Source organism: Ananas comosus, linkage group 7, assembly GCF_001540865.1.
Source record: "Ananas comosus cultivar F153 linkage group 7, ASM154086v1, whole genome shotgun sequence".
Lineage (NCBI taxonomy): Eukaryota > Viridiplantae > Streptophyta > Magnoliopsida > Poales > Bromeliaceae > Ananas > Ananas comosus.
The window spans coordinates 13,965,733-13,989,628 of record NC_033627.1 but is presented as its reverse complement, the minus strand read 5'-3'; the positions used below and the strand labels follow the sequence as shown (position 1 = coordinate 13,989,628).

Here is a 23,896-nt window from a genome sequence, read left to right as displayed (position 1 = left end):
TATTTAATTTTAAATATTTTGAATGTTCTCACGATAAAATAAAATAATGCATGAGGGTAGTGAATCTTATTCGAGAATCGAATAAGCTGGATCAGCTTAATTAAAAATTTTGTGTGAATATATCTATAACTTATCATTATTCAAAACTAAAAAAAAAAAATTATGATATTTGTGTTGTATTATGTTATTTTTGAGTTAGACAAGTTTATGTAGTATTGATTTCATATTTCTTTCACTAGATTCAGATACAGCGTGGCGTGATTTCACCGGTCTAGAAAAATGTGATTATATTTTTAGGATCCAATCCTATTGGAGAAATCTTAATCTTTTTTCGGGGTTTGATCGATGATTTCATATCTTCAGATTTAGTTATTTGGATTTCTGCATTGTATTCCCCGCACTATTTCTTCTTATTCTATCTAATCTAATCCTAAAATTGGTTGCTTTCGCCTTTCTTTCGAAGAAAGCTATTAGAAAAGTAATCAAACAATCTTTGTCGTCGGATCAAGTTTTTACGGTTGATGATGTTGAGAACCATGCTTTTTGAGGAAGAGAAATGGTTAGTAGCATGGTGCTACACGGTTTGTATTGGGTGTACTCAAATGTGTGGATATAATAACATGCTTGTGAAAGCATGTGGTCTTATTCCAGGGACAAAATGAGCACATAGTTTCGTTAGTTACGCATGCTGGACATTTTCTATGCATGTGAATGCTTTGGCATATATAAGTTGTACAAGTTATCTAGTCGATTCACATCTCCAGATAAATTTATTTCTAAAAAAAAATAAAAGAAACGGATAGTATCTTTCTCTAAAAAAAAAATTACTGTATTAAGATATATAATACTTTTTTGTAACTTAATTTTATTCAAAGTTTCAGTAGTTGTTATTAATTTAGGTTACAAATACCAAAAAAGTGAGAATATTCTTATAAGTGGATTCCTAACAATTTTTTTTATCAAAGTTTAAAAAAGCGTAATAAAACAAAACACTTAAATGTTAAACAATGGAGTAATTAGATGGATGTGCATGTGTTATACGTAACACCCACATGAACCACAACCCACGAGGACAACCTAGAAATTTGTCGAACATGCGTATCAACCATGTTTGAATTATGAAGTAACATGCTTCTTCCATGTGCATGTCACGTGCATGTTGATTTAGATAACCTATATACATTGTATACAAAGCAAAATGAGCTAAGAAAAGCGAATAAAAATTTTGGTTGCAAAAAGCAGAAAAGATATAATTTTCGCATACAAGGCTTATGCATATATATGTGTGTTTCAATCAATAAGTAACGATTGAATCCAAGAAACTTTTTGAATTGAGTACATTTCTATTAGATCGGATTTTTGGTTAACTATATGACGTTAGAGCAGGTTTAAAGCTTAGCTAGATCGATATTTTGAGTAATAATTTAATTAACCCAAGCCTTCGATATATAGTTGATGCGGTTGTAGCTAATTAATAAGCTACATTTTTCCAGAAACTATATCAAATTCTTACTTCGGTAAGCTTTTGAGCCATAATTTTTATGAAGCAAACTAAAATTTCTCTGCAAATTTAGGTATGTTAACATGTTTATCTAGCTAGGTTTATTAACATCCCTGATTTATGTATGTATTCACCTATGACAAAACAATGATTTTATTGTCATCATAGAAAATGCCCTTAGGGCACCTAAAAAACCTTAGTTCTTAAATAAATGTGGCACAATTTTGGAATAACTTTGAATGGTTGTGCATTGGTCCATATATATTGCAAAAAAACAAGTGGAATGAGAAATGATTCAAAAAAGAGGAACCATTCTAAGGCCTACAACAATAGAACCCTAGGACCACATTTGCTGAACATAAGAAACTCGATCATGAACTAGGCTCAAATATCAAACCAAAGATTCTTTTCCACATTGCAGCAATATTAGCAACCTCTCAGAAGATTGGCTTTCTCCTTTAGGAACAGCATTTGCCACAAGTTTTGGGATTTGCTAGCAAAAGTACATTAGGTCGTAGTTCATTAATGAGCAATAAATAAGCTTGCACTATTAGAAACAATGCGAGCTTTATTTTCTTACTAAGGACTTGTTTGGCGCTGCTACATGAAGTAAAGTTACTTGGTAAAATATTATTTGAATAGTATTATTTCTAATAATACTATATATATATATATAGAAATACTTTTGAATAAATTTGCTTTCTATAATAAAATCAAATAGGTTGAAAATAGAATAAAGAGTGGGCCAAAGAAAGTGCTCTTAACTTAGATCTAAGACATTGAGGTTTAAGGTTGATGTGTCTAATTAAGACTCTAGAGAGAGGAGGTTTATGCATCACTTTCATGGGTCCATTCCAGTACATGTGCTTCTTCAAGGAATTTCCTTTCTATGGGGAAAGGAGGATCCTAAGCACCTAGTGTTAGTTTTTTTTTTTTTTTTTTCCTTTTTTTTTTTTTTTCACCTTTTACCTCTTGGGGAATGGAGCACGTGAGTGCACTGATTTAAAGAGGTGGTTACATGAGGGTAAAAGTGGGTTGCAATCCAACAAGAGGACCACAATCCAATGCAAGTGACAGCAATGGAAAGCAACCACTCCTAATTTTCCTCTTTTGTTTTTTTTTTTAATTTTTTTTTGGGGGCTATTAGGACTTTGCAATGGTCACAAAACAATGTTCCTGAGAGAGGTTTTGGGCCACAAGGCTACAAGCCTACAACTACAAATATCAAAGGAAAAAACCAAAAACAATATTCAAAACTTGAGGTCATCTGCAAAGGATACTTAATGTCTTTTATCTATTGCATTAGTAATCTGCATATATAGAATGACAAATTTTATTTTATATTCAAAATCAACAAATAATTAGATTTGATAGGAGAATTCACTGTCATATGACATAACTTGAATGCTGTGTTTAAAACCAATCATTATAGTGGTAAATATCTCTATCATATGATGTAAAAAAACATGCAATAAAAGCATTTACTGTACCCCTCGAGGCCATGATTGTCTCACTTTATATAATTCACCTACTTAATGAATAAAGTAGCATACTACCCTTCTCTCAAAAAAGAAACTATTTACTGTAAAAATTTTTCAACTATGACTTAATGTCATAATCTTTTCCTCAAACTGGGGGTGCCATTTGGGTCTATCTGACCGGTACTGATGCCTTTCATTACAAATCTATCAGTTCTACGTACTTTTGCTTTTGTTTTTTTTATTAATTAACTCACTTCCAAAACGAGTTCAATAATAAAATATTGGGAAAACTTCAAAAACCCCCCCTGTGGTTTCGTGCATTCTCACTTTGCTACCCTGTGGTTTAAAACGTATCAATTTGCCCCCCTGTGGTTTCGTTTTTATCTTTTTGTTATCAATTTTATTATTATTTTTTTTAAAAATCAGTGACAAAGTTAAAATTAAAGGATACTAAAGTGACTATTCGATAAATATAGATGGTTATCTGAAGTTTTTTGTATATAATTTAACGAAATATTAACGAAAAAGCTTCCGAAAAGATAAAAATGAAACCACAGGGGGGTAAATTGATACGTTTTAAACCACAGGGTAGCAAAGTGAGAATGCACGAAACCACAGGGGGGGTTTTTGAAGTTTTTCCTAAAATATTTGTAGTATGAAACATTTTTAAGCATTATGATTCATTTTTAAGTAACAAAAAAACTTTTACAAGACACTTGTTGACAATACTATATATTACAACAAGACAAACAAATCTATACTGCAATCCAAAGCTACAAAGAATTAAAACAACATGCTATATATGCTGTTGGATTGCTGCATTTAGTATTTGGACAACAAGGGCCTCTTAAGTTGCATGTGAATACATGCATGAACTTTCCCAATTGTTTGTGGCCAACTTTATTTTGGGCAGAGGAGATGAGTTCAAATCCTCTCTCTCTCTCATTAAAGTCATTTTCAAGCATCATAGCATTTAAGGTAAAAGTTGTGCAAATAGAAGCTTTTGGAAAAAGGTTTTTATCTTTATATAAGGTTTTGGCTGTGCCTTTTGCCTTTAATTATTTACTTCACATTTTACACTGTGCACCCTGATTCCAAGGCATGCTTTTGTCATGCACAGTTGCTGTGATTCACTAAAATAAATATAACAAGTGGTTCAAAGTGGATTGGGCCAAATTTAAACAGTGTGGCTAGAGGATAACTATATCACAGTGATGACATATCAATAATTATTTTATAATTTCTCTCTAAAACAAAAATAGAAGCTTCAAATTACAATTATGGTCAAAATAATATTTTTAGCCATAAGCTGTATCGACAAATTTGTATTAGTTTAAAAGAATCAGCATTCTGCCCTGCGGCAAAAGATCATATTAGATCAAGTCATATTTGAAATAGCATGAAGTTGGATTGGACGAGTCATCTTTGAAGTGGCGTGAGGCTGATTCGACTGTGTCACATACTTTATGTGAATTGATTGCGTATTTCTAACTGCTCAAGTTTTTGAAATTAACGGTTAGCGCCAACGATCTAATTATTAGCTTATTATTTTTTGGTACGGAAAAGCTATTTTAGAAACATGACAAAAAAAAATCTGAGTATAATAATATAAGTGGTCCAGATAGAGAGCCTGCGAACAATATATGAATCTGATAATATATTAAATAATAATGGACCCCGCGCATAATTGCAATACTTAAGATTTGATTAATGGCTCTGCACACATTGATAACCAAAGTGTTAATATAATAAAGCTTTTAATATTAAGAACAGTTGAATTTGAACTGGAATATACTATTCTTAAGCATATGATGCTTAGCTTGACCTATCAAATGGTGAAAACTCAAAAGAAGAAAAGAGTTAGGGCTATTTTATTGGTTTGGATAAAATCCCAACTTTTAAATAACATCCCGATGTCCACATCAATTTTGTATAAAATAAGCACAACATTATTAAGACTTTATAATGCTTAGAAACCATCTTCTTGGGCTGGTTCAGGGTAAGGTCTAGGACCCAACCTATTTGTTAGGGCAAAAAAAGTCTATGTAAAACTTTATATATGACAAAGAAATCCCTAATTGGAGGTCAAAAAGGAAAATTGTGAGTGGCATTTATCACCCTTTCCTTTTGTTATTTATTTATTTATTTATTTTGTTTTAAGTTATAGTTGGGCCATGTTATACTGGGCCACATGATTAGCAGGGAACTTAGTCAACAAAATTAGGTTTATGTTTGTTCAACTTTAATTTAGGGATTGATCGGACTTGTCGTAAGGCAAAGTGCTATTGAAGTTATCCAGTTTCTTCTTTGCCCTGTACTCTAGCATCGATTACTGCCGTTCTGAAGTTGTTAGATTGCATTTAACTCGAAGTAGTGGAGGAAAATTAAAAGTGAGGCTAAACAAACACTGAGAGATGAGCAGCACAAATAGCTAGAGACCTCCGTCTTATCTCAGTAGTGTCGCGCATTTCCTCGGCCGAACTACCCAACGAGAGGAGGCGGGTGCGATCTGTCGGAACACATTTAACTTGCTTCGATATTTGCAAAGTTTGCAATCCAACCACTTACCTCCGTCCTTCTTCCTCTTTAGTAGGCTTCTGAACGTGGAACAAAACAAAACAAAACAAAACAAAACAGAGGAAACAGCTATGTTCAGTGTAATGCTCTTGTCAGAAAGGCCCATTTATTGATATCATGGGCTTCATAAAAAGCCCATTTTGGCCCATTTATCCATTTTAACGCTCGCTCACCTCAAACAACACACCTTATCCCCTCTCTCTCTCTCTCTCTCTCTCTCTCTCTCTCTCTCTCTTCTCAACCAATCCATGGCCTCCGCTCTCCGCTTCCTCCTCCCGCCACCGCCCTCTTCCCGCCAAAATTCCATCTCCGTCCCTCGCTGCTCCTCCTCGTCCCCAAACCCTAACCCTAACCCTAACCCTAATCCTGACCCCTCGTCCGATGCTTTTGTTGAGACTCCCTTCGCCGCCGCCGCCGCCGCCGCCGCCACCACCTCCTTCGCCGTCGAGAGGCGCGTGCCCTCCGCGATCGTGCGCGACCCGGCGCGCGGCCCCGGATCGGCGATCGAGCGGCCCCCGGAGCCCCCGAACTTCGAGATCGGGTGGAAGCGGACGAAGGAGATCGCGAAGGCGAGGCCGAAGGGGTGGGCGATCGCGGACTTCTTGGAGAAGCTGGAGGGGCTGATGGGGCGGGGGCGGTACGGCTCGGCGGCGCTGCTGGCGAAGGTGGCGGAGGTGGTGGCGGAGCGGGCGCGGGAGGAGGCCGAGGCCATGGCCGCGCGCGGCGAGGTGGAGGAGCGCAGGGTCACGGAGCTCCGCCGCGTGCTCAAGCTCATCGAGATGGACGTGGAGATGGTGAGGGCCGCGGCCAAGGAAGACACCATCAGGGACCGGATCGAGACCGCGCGGGCGCGGTGTCGCCAAGCCATTCTCGTCGCACTCTCCCTGTGAGCGCGCTCGCCAAGTGTTCGGTGAAATGCTCCAATGAATGAATTTAGTTGTGAAATCCTGCAAAAACGACTGTGCATATTAATTAAATTTTCTCGCTGATAGACTAAATTTGACATTTTCTTGCTAGATCATGCTATCCCTAAGGATGAAAACATCGACCTTAATTACAATGAAAGTTTCACAACAGAGAAAAAGAGAGAGATTAGAGATCATTCATCTCTAACTTGGCAAAATTCGCCAAGTTATGATCCTCGTACACACTTCTCTCGCTTACGATCGAGTGAGGAACTACGAAAAAGCTTTCTCGCACTATTTGACCTTTTACTTGACTCTAATTAGACTCGTATGATCCAATCAGACTAATTTTTAACAAAAGATATGTCTTTTAGGTATCGTTTGGTTCGGAGATAAGCAAAAAGTTGTTATTCTAAGGATAGGTATAAATTGAGTTATAAGCGGGGATTAAATCAATTTTGCGTTTGGATGAAAATTGGGTTATTCCTGTAAAGTTTCAATTTTAAAATTTAAATCTTTATATTTAAATTTTTAAATTTTTAAATTATATTTTTAATTTAAAATTTAATTTTAAATTTCAAAATTTTAAAATTAAATTTAAAATTTAAAATCTCAAATTTTATCAAAATTTTAATTTTAAATTTCAAACTTAAATTTAAGATCAAATTTAAATTTGAAAATATAAAATATAAAATTTTAAATTTTAAAAATTTAAAATATCAAAATTTAAATTTAAAATTTAAAATTTGGAATTTAGAATAACTTTAATTTTGAGATTACAAATTTTAAATTTTAAAATTTTAAATTTTAAATTTAAATATTTATATTTTAAATTTTTTAAATAAGAATAGGGTTGGAACAATTAATAAAAATAATTTATTATAATAAAATTATAAATTTGATAAAAATAAATATTTTAATAAATTTATAAATTTTTTATTATTAATAAATTTATAATTTTTTTAAAATTTCTACTTAAACTTAAATTTAATAAAAATAATTTATTATAATATTTAAATATAATTTATTATAAAATTTATTATAATATTTAAATAATAAATAATATTATTAATATAGTACAATTAATAATTTTATAACAAAAAAATGTGTTATAATATATAACATATTATATTTATATAATTTAGTTTTAATTCAATTCATAATTTTAATTAAGTTTGAAATTAAATATTGGAATAGCACTATTCCATCAAAATGGTGGAACAGCAAATCCCAATCTATTCCGGAATAGTCAGAAATAGCAAAGTTTGACTGGGATAAAATATTCCGGCCAAAAATTATTTTGTTTGGCGGAATAGCGGGGATAACTTCCGTTATCCCCGCTTATACCGCCAATCAAACGGAGCCTTAAGATATTTTTATCAATTCCTATAATATCTTTATTCTAGCTTATGTAAACTAGGTGGTTGGTATTCCAGATCCTAATTAATTCATATTTTTAGCTAAGTTTTTTTTTTTTTTTTAAAAATGAAATAGTTTGCTATCTTCATCTAAAATAAAAAAACCTTATTTTGAATATTCTACATGAACCTAAATTTTAAATCCTTAAAAAATTATTTTGTGTTTTTTTTTTTTTACAAGAGCTTGTCAATCATAACAGTGAAAAATAGTCATTAATTGAAGAAAGTTAACTAACAATAACAAATATGTAATGCTTTAAAATTTCGGAGGAGCTTTTACAAGAAGAAATACCATATATATTGTTGAATATAAAATAAAGAGTATGCTAATTTTTGGCGGATTAAGTTCTTAGAGTGATTGATTATTTCACATACTAATAGAGTACAAAATCCTGTGTTCAAAATTTAGATAGTTGTTTTTTAATTTTTATTTTTGGGTGGGAACTATATATATATTACTTGAGCAGAAACTTTTTGTGGACACTCTCCTCATAGTAAACGGTCATATAGAGTCCATCATTGACTTTAGATTTATTAACATGGTTGGAAATTATTTAAGTGAACAGTAGTTGGTGGCAAATAATTAAGATTCCCAATCATGACTTAAAATACAATATTCCCGTTAAAGTCCACTTAGATTTGCTTATTTTGTATGCTCATACCTTTCATTAATTGGAGTCTACTATGTATATTTTAGTTACCACTTGATGCATGTTCTTCTATATATATATATATATATATAGTTTAATCTCCTATGATTCCCATATATAAGCGAGCACTCCACATTCTTTTGGAGGTTAATTGTAGACTCGCCACTTCATGCATGCATGCATGCATGACTATATTTTCTTTCTTTCTTAATTTCTTTCTTTTTTTCTTTCTTTTTTCTGAAGAATTATATAATGTGGTTGTGGACATGTCATTTTCGTGCGCAACGATGTAAGATTCAATTTCGCCGTAAAATCGGAGAAGTCGAAGGCGCGATTGAGAGCTCCGGAGTTAACTCCTGTTCCACCTGTACCCGCCATTGAGTTTTTCGCGCGAATTAGGATTCATGCATGCATTGTGCATGGCAACAGATACAATTTGGTAACTAACATTTTTCTTCTACCATATACCATCGCCTTAATCAATATATTAAGTAAGTTGTTAATCATATAGAATATAATCCCACGAAGATGACCCAAATGCTCCTCATTCTCATCCTTTTCTCCACTTTTTCCCCCTTCTGTTCTCCCTTCGATGGTGCCCGAGTCGAAATCTATCGCATTGGCTCCAAGGGCGAGGTCACGGGGGCCGAGCTCGTCCGCCGCGAGCTCCAACGGGACAGGATTCGGTTGGCCTGCTTCAGCGCCAATGCCGCTGCCAACGTCAGAGTTCCCGTTCCCGTCCACGGGGCTGTCGGGGAGTACCTCATCGACCTATCGATCGGTACCCCTCCGGTGACCTACACCGGGATTGCCGATACTGGCAGCGACCTCGTCTGGCTCATGTGCCAGCCCTGCGATCTATGTTCCGATTTTCTCACTCCTACCTACAATTCCTCCGAATCCTCCACCTTCACGGTGCCGCCGTGCGATAGTCCCCTATGCGAAAACCTCTTTGTCGAAAACTCCCAAGCCTCATGTTATCTGGGAAATTGCCATTACGATTTCGGTTACGGTGATATTTACACACAAACATACACATCCGCCACGGGAGTTCTCGCAACTGAGACCTTCACATTCCAATCCTCCGACCCGGTCGCGGTACCCAACATCGGTTTGGGCTGCGGCAACGCAAGCACTATGTACTTCTTCAACTCCTCCGGCATAGTCGGGCTCGGGAGGGGGAACTTGTCGTTGATATCTCAGTTGGGTGTCGGAAAGTTCTCCTACTGTCTCACTTCTTTTGTCGATACTACGAGTGCTAGTCCACTTTTTCTCGGATCACTGGCTAGTCTCAATAGCAGTGCAACACTATCCACTCCGTTTGTCTCAAACCCAAACCCTAACAACACCTACTATTACCTATCTTTGAAAGGTATATCACTAGGTTCTACCTTGGTTTCGATCCCGTCGACGGCTTTCGCCTTGAAGCCGGACGGAAGCGGCGGTTTGATCATCGACTCCGGCACCACACTTACTCTTTTGGTCGACGAAGCGTATCAACCCGTGACGCAGGCAATCGAATCAGTAGTGAACCTTCCGATCGACGACGGTTCCGATATAGGGTACGATCTATGTTACACGTTGGAAGCCGGTTCGTCTCCTCCGCAAATGCCGTCGATGACGTTTCACTTCGATGGCGCCGACATGGATTTGCCGGCGGAGAACTACATGCGCCCGATCCCTGATCTAGATTTGTGGTGCCTCGCAATGGCGAGCTCGTCCGACGTATCGGTGTTCGGCAACTTCATGCAGCAGAATATGCACATACTCTACGATTTGGACAATGAGGTGCTATCTTTCCTGCCGGCTCAATGCAACACACTTTGAGCTTGCTAGTCTATCATGGTTTGGTTCGCCATTTATCTTGTGTCGTACGTACGTAGTATGTATAATTGTGGTGTCAAAACAAAGGCTAATAAACCTAAGGCCTCTTTGGCTCGGTAAAATTATAAATACAGTATAGCTAATAATGTATGCAATTAAAAATACAGTAATTTTAATTATATGCATTTTATTTGGTTCTATATAATAAAAAGCGTGTTAGATATGTCTCGAATTCTAGTACCGCAAGATTTTCTATCCCTATTCTATTTTGATTATCCAATTAAGTTAAGTTTAAATTATGCCTAATTTATCGAGATATTCCTAATCTTAGTGGATTTGTATTCCTAATTGTATTAGGATTTAACCACTATTATAAATATACTCTTTATTCCTTTAGTTTAGTGCGGAAGATGAAAGAGGAAATATGGGTGTATTTTTTAGGATTAGGGTTTTGTGAGAGAGGCATATTTTGTACACCACTTTGATTCTAATGAAGATTTTCGCTCCGTCTTCGCCCGTGGACGTAGGCCGTTGGCCGAACCACGTAAATATTGTGTGCTTTATGTTTCTTCTCTCTTTCTCGGATCTCTTTTGGTATTTTCGCATCCGACGAACTAGATCTTCTCGGTTTTAGTTCTAACAAAGCGTTTTAATTATAAATAATTTATTTGGTCGCATGTAGCTGAAAGATGGATTTACTATTTTCTATCATTATATAGATCTAATAATAATAATAATAATAATAATGAGATTACCTGGCCTCTGTGCAGGAAATGAAAAAAATAAAAATAAAAATTATTAGAAAGGTAAGCTTACTTTTGTTTAAACTTGCTCCCTTCAAGTGACTACTGTAGTTGAATCTTTTTGTGCAGTTATAAATATATTAGTTGAATTCAAATGTATTAAAACATACGCTGAATTTAAATTTGCATATAGTTACAATTAGAATAGAGTTGCAAATACATGCCGGGACTAAACAACCACTAAATGTTATGCCACACTATATCCCTCGTACTCATCGTGCATTTGTTTTATATGTTTCAAAAAAATATATAATAGAAGAGAGAGAAAAAAAAAACAAGTAACAAAGGAAAATCTTACCATTATGATGGCAATAATATGAGATATTTTTATGGCCTTATACATGTGTAATAGGAAAATTTTATATTTGGTAATTAACAAAGGAATTTACAAGTCTTTGTAGATGGTGTATACGCTTGTAGTAGTTAAAGAATATTGATGCATTTTTAATATTAATTTTGAAATCACTAAAGCAAACTTAATTAAGTAATAGAACTCCCTATCTAGATAGTTATATAGTTATATATGTTTTTTTTTTTTTTTTTTTTTTTTTTTTTTTTTTTTTTTTGTGCAAATTGACTTAATCCCTAAACAAGGAAATATAACTCTTTGGTGTAAGTTGTAACAAGTCACACCATTATCTTTTTAGAGAAACAAAAAATTCTAATTCATTTTGTTGTAAAAATTAATGCGTCTCGCTTTCATCAAAGGTCATCAGAGTACCTCCGTTTGGTTTAAAGACTATTTTCTATCTTATTAGATAGATTGATGCTTATTAATATGGTTTCAGAGCCGTTCTAAGTCTACTCAGTTTTAAAATTTGAAAGTTAAATTTTCGACATCTATTATCTAATTAAATTTCATATTTTTTCTCTCTTTACTCTCTCATCAGTCCACATATTTCAAGCTAAACATGAAAGAGAAGATGTCTAAGACATGCTATATATTTTCAGCCGTTTCTTACTAGACAAAATAAGTCCACGACATTTAATTTGAACGGATATAATCAGGCTAAGATATTCTTTAAAATTATTTATTAAAGAACTAAATTTTCTTACGTGCTTAACTTAATCACCTTTTTTTTTCTTCGAAAGTGGCAACATCGAAAACGAGCTGGAAGCACGGAAGGCTCCGTGCTTCCGATAGCATAGTAGCCTCACTATATATGTATATGTTCACTATATATGTATATGTATATGTATATATATATGTATATGTATATGTATATTCCTAATTTATTTCAATTAGGGCCGGTACATTATCTACTTAATAAAATAACAGTCACGGCAAAATTTTTAATAATTTATCACTTTAATTATTAGTAATGATTGGGAAACTTTCAACGGAAGCAACTCCTACATTAATTACTATTTTGTTGGATTGACTATTGAGTGGTTAAAAAAGGGGGAAAAATCCCTTTTATGGTCTTAAATGGCCGGATTCATGCTGGGCCATTTCGAAGTCATCATTTTGTTAAATAAGGCGACAAATGAACGAATGTCAAAGCAATTTAATGATATTTATTCGCAACTATACTTTTGTTATTTTTCAGATTAGTATATTAAGAAATATTTAGATCAATTGATGTTTGGATTTAGTTTTCATTCCGAAAGTCAACTTGATATGCATGTACGTACCTTGTTGATATGAGTTTAGTTACATATTGGATTTGTAGTGAATGTTCGAGAGATAAAATTAAGATGTAACATAGTTACTGGAGCTCAATGTGGAGAGTCAAAATCCCTTTTAAGGTTAAAGTGTTTTGCTGGCTGGTTCTTAATAAGAGAATCCCTACGACCGATAGATTAGTTAAAAGAGGTTGGGTTCAAGACTCAACCTGCGTACTATGCGGGTCGGCCGAGGAAACAGTAGACCATCTGTTCACTAGAGGTGTTTTTTTAGCAAGTTCATCTTAGTGTCGGGTGTAGATGGAGTTCAGACTCTAGACATGGAGGATGAGGTTAACCGCGCTTGGGATAGGTGAAGGATTAGGAAGAGCCGAAGAAAGAAAAGAGACTGCCTTACACATTTAGTCGGTTGCTGGTGGTGTATTTAGAAGGCCAGAAACGACATGATCTTTAGAGAAATCCATCCGAACCCTGAGAGGGTTGTCATCACTCTCCGGCAGTTACTGAAGGAGTGGGATTCAGTTCTACCTACTTGAACCTTTTTTTTTCTTTTTTTTTTTTATCGGGGCCCTAGATGCCCCACTCTTGTAGCCTAGTTGATTTTTTCAATGAATGAAGCGGGTAGCGTGCTACCTTTTTCTAAAAAAAAAAATCCAACCGTTCAAACCTATATATATATATATATATATATATATATATATAATTGAGCTTTTATGATCTGCATAAAATCTAACAATCCAAATGCAAATGTGGTAAATGCTCGTAAAGTTGATTTAAACACTACAACAAAAACGGTCTATAGCGATACTTTTAAATGTAGGTACATGTCAAAAAAGTGCTGCTAGCTAAAATTACCGACACTTTTAAAAAGTGTTGCTATATGTGGAGTCGCTAGGTATATAGTGACAGTTAAAGAGTGTCGCTATAGCCTAAAAGAGTGCTGCTAATTTACCAACACTTATTTAAGTATTTAGCAACCGCTGAAACTCTATCTCATTGGCTACGGTGACGGAGGAGGACGACAGGAAAGACCTTCGTCTAGAATTTCTGTGAATTGAGTGAAGAGAGAAGAAAAGATGGTAATTGATTTTTCTTTTTTTTTCTTTTCTGTTTGTAATCGGGTCAAATGGACTGGGTGTGATGGGTTGAGTAGAGTAATCTTTTATTTTTGGTTGGATTGGGCTTTATATTTAGGTATAAGTAGATATTTTTTTAAGTTTTAGTATAAATGGGACACTTACTCAAAAGTGTCCCAAACATGTGTCCCTATAACCTAATTCTGTTGTAGTGAAACCTAACAAATTGAGATCGAACAGTCTAACCCAGCTAACCCAGCTAGCGGCAATCTGGTGGGTCGTTTGGATGGAGCTAGCGGCAATCTGGTGGGTCGTTTGGATAGAGCTAGCGGCAATCTGGTGGGTCATTTGGACAGATCGAACAGTCTAACCCAGCTAGCGGCAATCTGGTGGGTCGTTTGGACGGAGCGAAACAGGATCATCTTCTGCAATGGGTCTCCCAACGCCTCCCGGGCTCTGGAACGAGTCGGCGCTCTGATCAAAAACTGGACATGCGTTATCTGAATCTGAGATATAACTTCAGTCTCATTCACTACGCCCTTTTACCCATGTTTTCCTTGTTTTCCTCTGTTTTGTTAGGTTTTACGCTTCCCGTTTTACGGACCTGTTTTTCGCCTTTTTTCTTGCTTTTCTATTTTGTCGGCTTGGTTAGGAGGCCCTAGTTGCTTCCATCATATATGCCTAGTTCATTTTATTTAATGAATGAAGCAGGTAGCTTGCTACCTATTTCTCAAAAAAAAACCTAACAAATTGATGTTTAACACTAGCCAATGCATTTGATTCAATTTTACATCCATGCTAGGCCAAACTATTTATTAATTAACCACAACCTTAGGAGACCCTGAGAGTGTCAAAAACTATCCAAAAACCAAAATTAAAAATTTGCATAATAATACAAATCGTATGTACCTAAGCTGGCTAAAGGATTAATGTTGATAGACGAAGTTTTAATTTCAAAGCCTAAATGCTTCATAATTTTATATAATTTATTTCTGAAAAAATAAATAAAACTGGTAGGTTACTAAAAAAATAATTTTGCATAATATCTACGTGGTGGACTGTCTAGCTAGAACGTGGTGGACTGTCTAGCTGAAACGACCGGAACAAGAGAATTTTTGAGAATATCAGACGCGCTGTGAATGTTCTAGCTTTTGAATCCCGCTCTCTAAGAGATACATGGGCTCTTGCCTTCTTTTTTCTTTTTTTTTTTTTTGCCGAGACCTAGCTGCCTCACTTTGTAGCACAGTTCATATCCTTATTAAGTAAAGCGATAGCATGCTACCTTTTCTAAAAAAAATTTTGCATAATAAAATGGACTCAACTTAACCCCAAACATAGAGCAAATGTACAACTTGATAAACATTTATTTTTATGTCGATGGACAAATACATGCTGTCCAAGTATCAATTATATTTTCAACTACCTCTTATGACACCAACTAACACGTCTTTGGACCTATTCTTTGTTCATAACCGCATCATCTTCAATTTTTTTTTCCTTTTTTTTTTAATGTGTGGAAAGGTTAGAATTAATTATTAATACAACTGGGTTATCTTCATGTTTATATTATGTATATATGCAGTTCATGTATGCATAATCGCCTGTATGTATTAATCTTTTCTTTTGCCCACCAATCAATTGAGACTCAAACTAGCTAATGGCGCAAATTGTGCTGCTTAAAGTGCACCTCATACTGTTGTTTGCAACCCTTACCTCCTCTACTTTCACCGGCGTCCGACTCGAGCTCACGCACGTCGATTCCGATAAGGGCGGCCTCACCAAGTCGGAGCTCCTCCAGCGCGCGGCGGGCCAAGACCAACTCCGCCGTCGCAGCCTTGTAGAGAAGCTCTCGTCGACCGACATCACCGCCCCGGTAACGTTCGCAAGCGTGTCGTACTACATAACTCTCACGATCGGCACCCCACCCCTTCCTACAACTTTGTTCGTCGATACCGGCAGTGACCTCATCTGGACCCAATGCGTATCGTGCACCGAGTGCGTCCCGCAGTCGACTCCGCTTTACGACCCCTCTAAGTCCTCAACCTTCGCGAAACTTTCATGCAACGGCACTCTATGTCGGGCCCTACCAAATTTTTCGTGCTCTCCGGACTGCAAGTACTCATACACTTACGGAGACGGCGGTTCGACACAAGGCTTCCTCGCCACCGAGACCTTCGGCTTCGGGCCTACTAACCCGGTGTCGCTCCCGAGCATCGGTTTCGGGTGCGGCGTTGTGAACATCGGCCCGGTGGATAATGCTTCGGGCATCATCGGGCTCAGCCGCGGTCCCCTATGACTATTAACTCAGTTGGGTTTGGAAAAGTTCTCGTACTGCTTCACTTCTTACGGTAAGTTTACGCCGACTCCGCTTCTCTTGGGATCTTCTGCACACCTGACCGGTAGCGGAATTCAGAACGTGACGTTCGTGAAGAACCCTAGTACCATTCCTTTCTCCACCTTCTATTACCTCCCTTTGCAAGGAATAACCGTCGGCGGAACCCTCCTGTCAATTCTTAAGACGGCATTTCAACTGCAACCCGACGGGACCGGCGGAATGATCATTGACTCTGGTAGCACTTTAACCTCACTAATAGATGTAGCATATCAAGCTGTGAAGAGGGCGTTCGTCTCGCAAGTGAACTTGCCCATGGTGCTCGACGGGCCGATGGATTTATGCTTCTTGGTGCCGCCTTCTGTCCGGGCTATTTCGGTCCCGAAGCTGATATTCCACTTCGATCGCGCCGATTTACCCTTGCCTTTAGAGAACTACATCTTTCTCGATCGCCAAAGGGGGTTGTTGTGTTTAGTGATGGGTAGCACTAAGGGAATATCGATATTCGGAAATTACCAGCAGCAAAATATGCACATACTCTACGATCTGGCTAACGGCGTGCTATCGTTCCAACCGACTCAGTGCGATATGCTCTAAAGTTTAGTTCTTAACTGGCCTGCAACTCATTTCAAATTATGTTTAACATGATGATACTCTTGTAAGTATATTATGTATGGTTCTTTCTTATATGTGCAAAAAATGTTTGAATACCAAATAAAAGGAGAAATGTTGTTACAATTTAATGAAATGAGGGATCGAAAAGAAGTAACAAGGAATGAAAACAAAATGATATTAATTAATGGATCCTGCTAATATAACAAAATTGTTAAGTGCTCGATCGGCATGATTGGCCCAATGTTGACTTGACATTTTTAAAATCTTACTCGATTGATTAATGATATTAATTAATGTATCCTCCTAATTAATAAAACAAAATGATCGATTGAATTGGTCGAGCTTTGTACATGGGATTGAATCACATAGAATTTGTAGTTGGGTTCTGGATAAGGTGATGCTATTAATTAACATATTTAATTTTGATATCAATTCTCTCCTGTACTTTTCATCTCAACTCGGCTTTTTTGTTTTTTTTTTTTTGAGTAAACAGGGATATACCCTATTTGTTTTAGATTAAGGATCGAAAGGATTTACAGATGCGACAAAGTCGCGATGAGAGTCGACAAGCGATTAGATACAGATAGACACAATTAGAAGCATCAACAAAGCTTGACAGCTCAGGAAAAAAAACGCCTTCACCTTCACGCCTTCACACTCCAAGCCGAGTGACAATAAATAACTCGGCTTTGTTTTTGTTTTTGTTTTGTTTTTGTCTTTTTTCTGGCTTACCCAGGAGGTCCTAGCTGCTTCCACACTGTATGCTTAGTTCATTTTGCTTAATGAATGTAACAGATAGTTTGCTATCTCTTTCTCAAAAAAAAATTTTGATATGAATTAGTAAATCAATTATCAAGCTTGGTAATTAATTATTTACTTAGATTTACTAAATTTGATCCGTCCATAGTAAAAGATCGTATTCAAATATTCTAAAACAAAGTCTAAAATTCCCTAGCATACATGCATTGATTTACGTTGGCATCTTTTAATATATACTTGCCACATAGTTGACCAATCCCTAGCTCGTAACAAATAATGAGCAATCATCAATACTTAGTATAATTAATCCTCCAATTAATAGCTGGCTTCTTTCAATCTAGTATGATCAATGTGATTTTGGCTTCAATTTGACTTACGAAATATGGTAGCTCGTACCAAAATCTCTTCAAATTAAATATTGTAACCCAGAGTTTACTCAGGGAAAAGAAGAGAAATATCACGCCCAATTGGGAAATGAGAACATATATTTGAGAGTTCAATAGAAGATAAACAGGGTAAGAAGGTTTAGTTTTATAGCAAATCTAATTTAATTCAATCTATTCATAAACATCTTATTTATATATCACGTTCTTAAGTTTCACGTTGCTGGTGCCACACACGCAGTTTAATTATTGTACTCATCAAACATTTAAGCAAAGTTAATTTAGACGAACAGCATGGGTCACTTGAGCGGAATGAACCAGACCTCGCGGCCAAGTATAAGCCCGACTACCACCGGAGTGCTGCACCCGATCAGAATCACCACCAATGACAACCACCATGACTTATGAGTAAGGACCAGGTGCACGGCGGTCATCAAAGTGACGAGCATCGCGAGGCACGCGAGCACCGTGAGCCTGTGGCCCCATTGGAGCTGGTTGAGCTTGAACTTGACCGGGTCCCTCCACGCCCAGATGAAGCAGAAGACGACCACGAGGGAGCTGCACATGGCGATCGTGTTCGAGATCACAAAGACCTTGAAAGCCGGCCGATTCTGCAGGATGGCCATGCCGTATTGCTGGTCGAAGCCGCCTGGCATGGTGAAGTTGGCCGCGAAGGTGACCGTCGCGATGAGCGCCGCGACCAGCGTGTACGTGTTCACGCTCAGCTCGAAGTATTGGTCGCTCGCGGCCATTTTCTTCTGGAACGATTGCGACGTCGCCACCGGCGGTAGCTGCTTGTTCTTGCATTTCTCGGCTTCCTTCTTCTTTAGCTTCTTCCACACTATCATCTGATAAATGGTAACAATGTTTATGCTACTAATACTATTTATTGCTCTATGAACATTTCTATTTTTTCGGCAGGAAAAGATAGTATACTAACGTTTCATTCAATTGGAAGGTAAATTTAGCTATAGAATGAGTCAACTGAACCAAAAGTTTCTGCACTAAGGTATATATGCTATCAATTGTCTTGAGGTGATCTTCTTTTTGTCGAAGATTCTTCTAGTTAAGTTTTGAGTTTTTTAGAAAACTTTTGAACAACTTACCCCATATATACTCATTTCTTCGAGGCGCTCGTAGACGCTTCGAGCCGTTTGGCCTTCCTTATTCAGGAGGCATGGATCGATCCTGTTGTCCTTCGACAGTATAAGCGTCGATTGAATCCGGCCCTGCATTGCCGCGAGATGGAGAGGAGTGTTTCCATCTTCGTCGGCCTTGTTGATGATCTCTTTCGGCTCGATGTGTCTCAACAAGCACTGCAGCGTCCCGACCTTTCCGCTTTGGACTGCGATGTGGATAGCGTTCTTTCCTGTGAAGTCGACTTGTTCTGCGGTGTCGGGGCAGTACTTCAGGATCTCTTTGACGGCAGAGCTGGAGCCGTAAAAGGCGGCTTCGTGCAGTGGAAAGTAGCCTTTGTTGTTGCACAGGTAGGCGAGCTGGGAATTGTCCTTCTTGAGTAGCATTTCGACCATCATCTTGCTGTCTTTCTGGGCCGCGTAGTGAAGGGCGTTGTTGCCGGACTCGTCGACGGCTTTGAGGAAATCAGTTCTCTTATCTAACAACATCTCCATGATTTCTATCGGATTGTGAATAAAAAAGAAAAGCAAATGCGTAAGAAATGTACATAGTTTAAAGCTGTACAAGAGTAGGGACCTGCAAGCCTTGTTTCCTACAATATATTGACCAGGTAGCAAGTATGCGAAAAATGCATACATGAAGATACGGGGATCAATGTGTAATATCGTTTCGCATAAATTTGCTAAGATTGAACTGCTACGCAATCTAAACAATCACAAAGAGCTCTAAAATGTTGGGTTAAAGGGACCGGCATCTTATTCTTTGACGAAAGGTCGAATTGAGTCAAGTCACGTTCAAAATAGTGTGAGATTGAATTAGGCCGAGTTATATTCGAAGTGGCATGAGATTGGTTGGGCCAACTCACAATCGAGATCTTTGGGCATTGTGTTTGTATGTTTTAAGCAAATTATTTGTGTCTAATCGTTCGAATTTTCTAAATTAATAGTTAGCGCCAACTATCCGACATAAAATGGTTAATTCCCGACACCTTATAATTCGGACAACAAAACCGTAGAATATATATGCATTATTAACACTTAGTAGACAAGAAATCATATATAATTTTTTCTTAATTCATGAAGCAAAGAATGGTAGGAATATTGCTTTTTTTTTTTTAATATTGCTTGTTAGTCATGACTTCTAAAGTAACTTCTTATTTTGGGATTAAAATTATATTATTTTTATTAGAAGGAAAAAAAAATTTTGAGAAAAAAATAGCAAGTTATCTACTTCATTCAATGGTTAAAATAAACTATGCGCACATGATAGGAGCAATTAACCAAAACTTCCTGAAAAAGAAAAGAAAAAACCAAAGGAAAAAAAAGAGAGGCGGGTAGCGGGTAGGGAAACATAATGCTAAGTAACCGGAGGAAAAGAATCAGTGAACACCAGAGAGATCGTTCCACGCGCTGATCAAACGTTTGACCCGCTCCAACGAAAGGGAAGGGACGGATGATTTGTATTAGAAGGGAAATTGAATGAGCCTCTTAGTACCCAAAGATCAGTCTAAAATCTATCTCATCTGAATTTAAGCAAAACTAATTCACGCTGAATTCAAAGTGGAATGTTTTAATAGAGATCTGTGCAGCTGAAAAGCGGAAATAAAAAGTAAAAGCAAAACCAAACAGAGACTTACTGATGTGTCCGCCGAGCACAGCCTGGTGGAGGGGCGATCCGGTCCCGAGCACCGCCGGCTCAGCCTCCTGCTGCTCCGCGACCCAGGGATGCGCCACGATCTTCTCCACCACCTTCTCCAGCCCCTCGCGCGACGCGATGTGCAGCGGCGTCTCCTTCCTCTTGTTCATCACGTGCCCCATGCTGGGGTCGGCGTTGAGCAGCCTCACCGCGATCTGCTCGTTCCGGCCGATCACCGCCTCGTGCAGCGCCGTGTCGCCCCGCGCGTTCACCGCCCGCAGCGGGCTCTCGTTATCGTCTTCGACTTCCAGCCACGTCAACGCATAGTTCACCAGGAAGTCGGTGAGCTCCGCATGGCCCGACCGTGCCGCGACGTGCAGCGGGGTGTCGTCGTCGGCGTTCCGCAGCCGCAGCAGCGACTCGTCCTGCTTGAATATCTCCTCCACAAAGGCGCGGTGACCGAGCCGCGCGGCGATGTGCAGCGCGGTCTGACCCTGCACCGTCGTCGACAGTAGGATTTTCGGGTTCTCGCGAATCATCGACCGCAGGCTCTCGACGTTGCCGTTCCTCGCCGCCAGCTGCAATTCGGTACTCATATGCTGATGGTAGCTGCTGGCCATTACGTCAGTGCTGCTAATGCCACCGCCGCTGCTACTGCTGCTTCTGCTTCTTCTTCTTTCTCCTACGTGTTAAGACATAAATTAAATAAATTTTTAAGGCAAAATAATTAAATGGAGAGCTAATTAGGGAATTAGAATGAATACCTTGCTTTAGTCAATTAGATGAAATTTGTCTTGCAATGAAGCATTGTATAGCAAGGTAGGATATATAGGCTTAATTTATTAACACAGGGGCCTTCTCCTCACTGTAAAGTGTAAAGTGTGTTATATATTTTGAGAAAGTGAAAAAGGGGACCGCAAGACAATATGTACTTTGCTTGCATTACTTGTGTACTTTTGGTATTTTGCTGAAGGGAACAGGATTGTGACGGTACATGTATTCTTAAAATGCCCTCAAAATTCGCCAATGTACTAATAATTCAATCTAAAAAAAAATTAGCTTAAGTTAGACTTTAATATGCGGACCAAATTAATTTTGGCTGGTCTACACCTAGTGTGGCTTGAAATGCTAACACATATTTCTAGTGTGAGGTTGAACGAAAATGAGTGAATCACAATTTAAGTCTCTATCTTGTACGAGAGTGCATAAACGGAAACAAAAATGATAATCGTAAAATAAACAAACCATAAAAGAGTGGAAGAAGAAAGAACACAAAAACTAAAATAAAAACTTTTTGCAAGAAAAAATCACAGGTCAAAAAAGAGGTAACTTTACTGTACCAAAAAGAGAGCATAATGTTGTAGAGAATACAATGCGCATTTGCGTCTCTAGGGCAAAAGGAAAGAAATGATCTGTTTGTTCATAACAGGTTTCTTCAAAATCTGATACAATGCGTTCTGTGGAGTCCATGTCGGATCAACAGACATTCTCCTTTTAGTTTATAAATTGTGAAACAACCGTTGCTAAAAGCTTAAGCTGTTAAAGAACGGTGTTTAAACATTTTTATATTTAACACTCCCCCTCACGTCTGAGCTCGAGATTTTTTAATCGGTCCATGACATGGGTTTGAATTAAATGGAAGGAAATTAATATATTAGGAGCCTGGCGTGACTCGAACTCAGGACCTCCTGCTCTGATATCATGTGAAACAACCGTTGTACTCTAAAAGCTTAAGCTGTTAGAGAATGGTGTTTAAACATTTTTATATTTAACACTCCCTTTCACGTCTGGGCTCGAAACTTTTTAATCGGTTCATGACGTAGGCTTAAATTAAATGGGAGGAAATTAATATGCTAGGAGTCTGGCGTGACTCGAACTCAGAACCTCCTACTCTGATATCATGTGAAACAACCGTTGTACTCTAAAAGTTTTTAGAGTACAACAGTTGTTTCACATAAATCATTTTTTTCTGCGAAGCTTCCGACAAGTTGACGCACAAAATCAAACTTGGCAATTAAATTTCGAAGCATATCTAATATTATCCATCCGATGAACTGGATAGAATCTGGTCGTATTTGAAAGCGAAAAACAAAAGAAGAATCTGCTTCGGATGAGCCAAGTCTGTTTGGTCGGATCGAATGGAGCACACTAATCATTGTGTAGCTCCAAGTCATCGTCACTACAGGAGCGACCCATTAGAGGACGCAGGAGGAGTGCCCAAAGTTCTACCCGTTACGCGCCAGCGAAGTTTATACTTTAATTCCCAGGGAGTGTGGGACCATGATGTACCAGATAATAATTAACATGTTGGCTTATTTTATTGATTGCTTCCACCATGAGAATCGTAAAGCTTAATTACACATCAAAAGAATAAAGGCTTAGTTAATTTTATATATATATATATATATAGCAAAAATATATTCCAATCACAGTACTCTGCGTGGCCGTGGGTCTCAAGTTGTCCCGTGACTGACCACTAGGGGTGTAACCCGGCTCGGTTTCAAATTCGGGCCGGGTCGTGCTGGGCCTAAGCTATCTAGCCTCAAGTCCGGTACGGCCCTTCAGTCCAGAAGGCACGGGCCATACTTCGGGCCGGCCCCTTAAAATATTAATTTTTTAAAACTTTTTTTAAAAAATTATATAAAATCTAAAATTTTAAAATTATAAAATAAAAAATATTTTAAAAAATTTAAAAAATAAATTTATGTTATTTTTTGAAAATAAAATAAGATGAATTTTTGGTCCAATGGACCAAAACTGTTTGGTCCATTGGACCAAACCCATTCCTCTAGACCTTGGGAGGAGGGCTTCCTCCCCTCCTCCCCAGAAGCTCTGACCCCTAGGGCCCTTGGGGTGCCGGGCCGTGCTAGCCTAGCTGGCAGCCTGGCACGGCCCAAACGGGTCGGGCCGTGCCAGGCCACCCGCCCCTCCACCGCCCGGCATTGCCCAAGCCTCCTTCTGGTTGTGCCGTGCTGTGCCGAGCCGTCGGGCCGCAAGATTTAGGCACAGCACGGCCCAAAGGTCCAGGCCGGGTCAGGCCAGCACAGGTGCTATAACACCCATGTTGTGTTGTAGCCCGGCCCATGATCGTGCCGGCTACCCTGTCCGTTTTACATCTCTACCCATGAGTGAAGCTCCAGTGTAAAGCCTATTAGTATAAACTAGTATATAAAT

The 23,896-nt window shown here is 38.0% G+C and overlaps 4 protein-coding genes across 5 annotated transcripts; 3 read left to right on the top strand and 1 right to left on the bottom strand.

The window, feature by feature from the left end:
- On the top strand, nt 5,749-6,575 carry LOC109712434. The gene has a single exon (XM_020235994.1). It carries the CDS (start codon nt 5,808-5,810, stop codon nt 6,447-6,449), a length of 642 nt encoding a protein of 213 aa, XP_020091583.1. The 5' UTR covers nt 5,749-5,807; the 3' UTR covers nt 6,450-6,575.
- Nucleotides 8,750-10,478, top strand: LOC109713363 (aspartic proteinase nepenthesin-2-like). Its single transcript, XM_020237411.1, has one exon. It carries the CDS (start codon nt 9,061-9,063, stop codon nt 10,357-10,359), a length of 1,299 nt encoding a protein of 432 aa, XP_020093000.1. The 5' UTR covers nt 8,750-9,060; the 3' UTR covers nt 10,360-10,478.
- LOC109713465 (aspartic proteinase nepenthesin-1-like) lies at nt 15,500-16,411 on the top strand. Its single transcript, XM_020237562.1, has one exon. The coding sequence runs from the start codon at nt 15,519-15,521 to the stop codon at nt 16,155-16,157; it is 639 nt and encodes a 212-aa protein (XP_020093151.1). The 5' UTR covers nt 15,500-15,518; the 3' UTR covers nt 16,158-16,411.
- On the bottom strand, nt 18,089-21,555 carry LOC109713137 (protein ACCELERATED CELL DEATH 6-like). Of its 2 annotated transcripts, none has more exons than XM_020237106.1 (4): nt 21,487-21,555; nt 20,724-21,404; nt 19,057-19,586; nt 18,089-18,798 (listed from the first exon to the last, which is right to left on the bottom strand). In XM_020237106.1, the coding sequence occupies exons 2-4, from the start codon at nt 21,340-21,342 to the stop codon at nt 18,250-18,252; spliced, it is 1,698 nt and encodes a 565-aa protein (XP_020092695.1). In that variant the 5' UTR covers nt 21,343-21,404; nt 21,487-21,555; the 3' UTR covers nt 18,089-18,249. The 2 variants fall into 2 exon arrangements, with proteins under 2 accessions (XP_020092695.1, XP_020092696.1); XM_020237107.1 differs by having other exon boundaries at nt 19,057-19,565.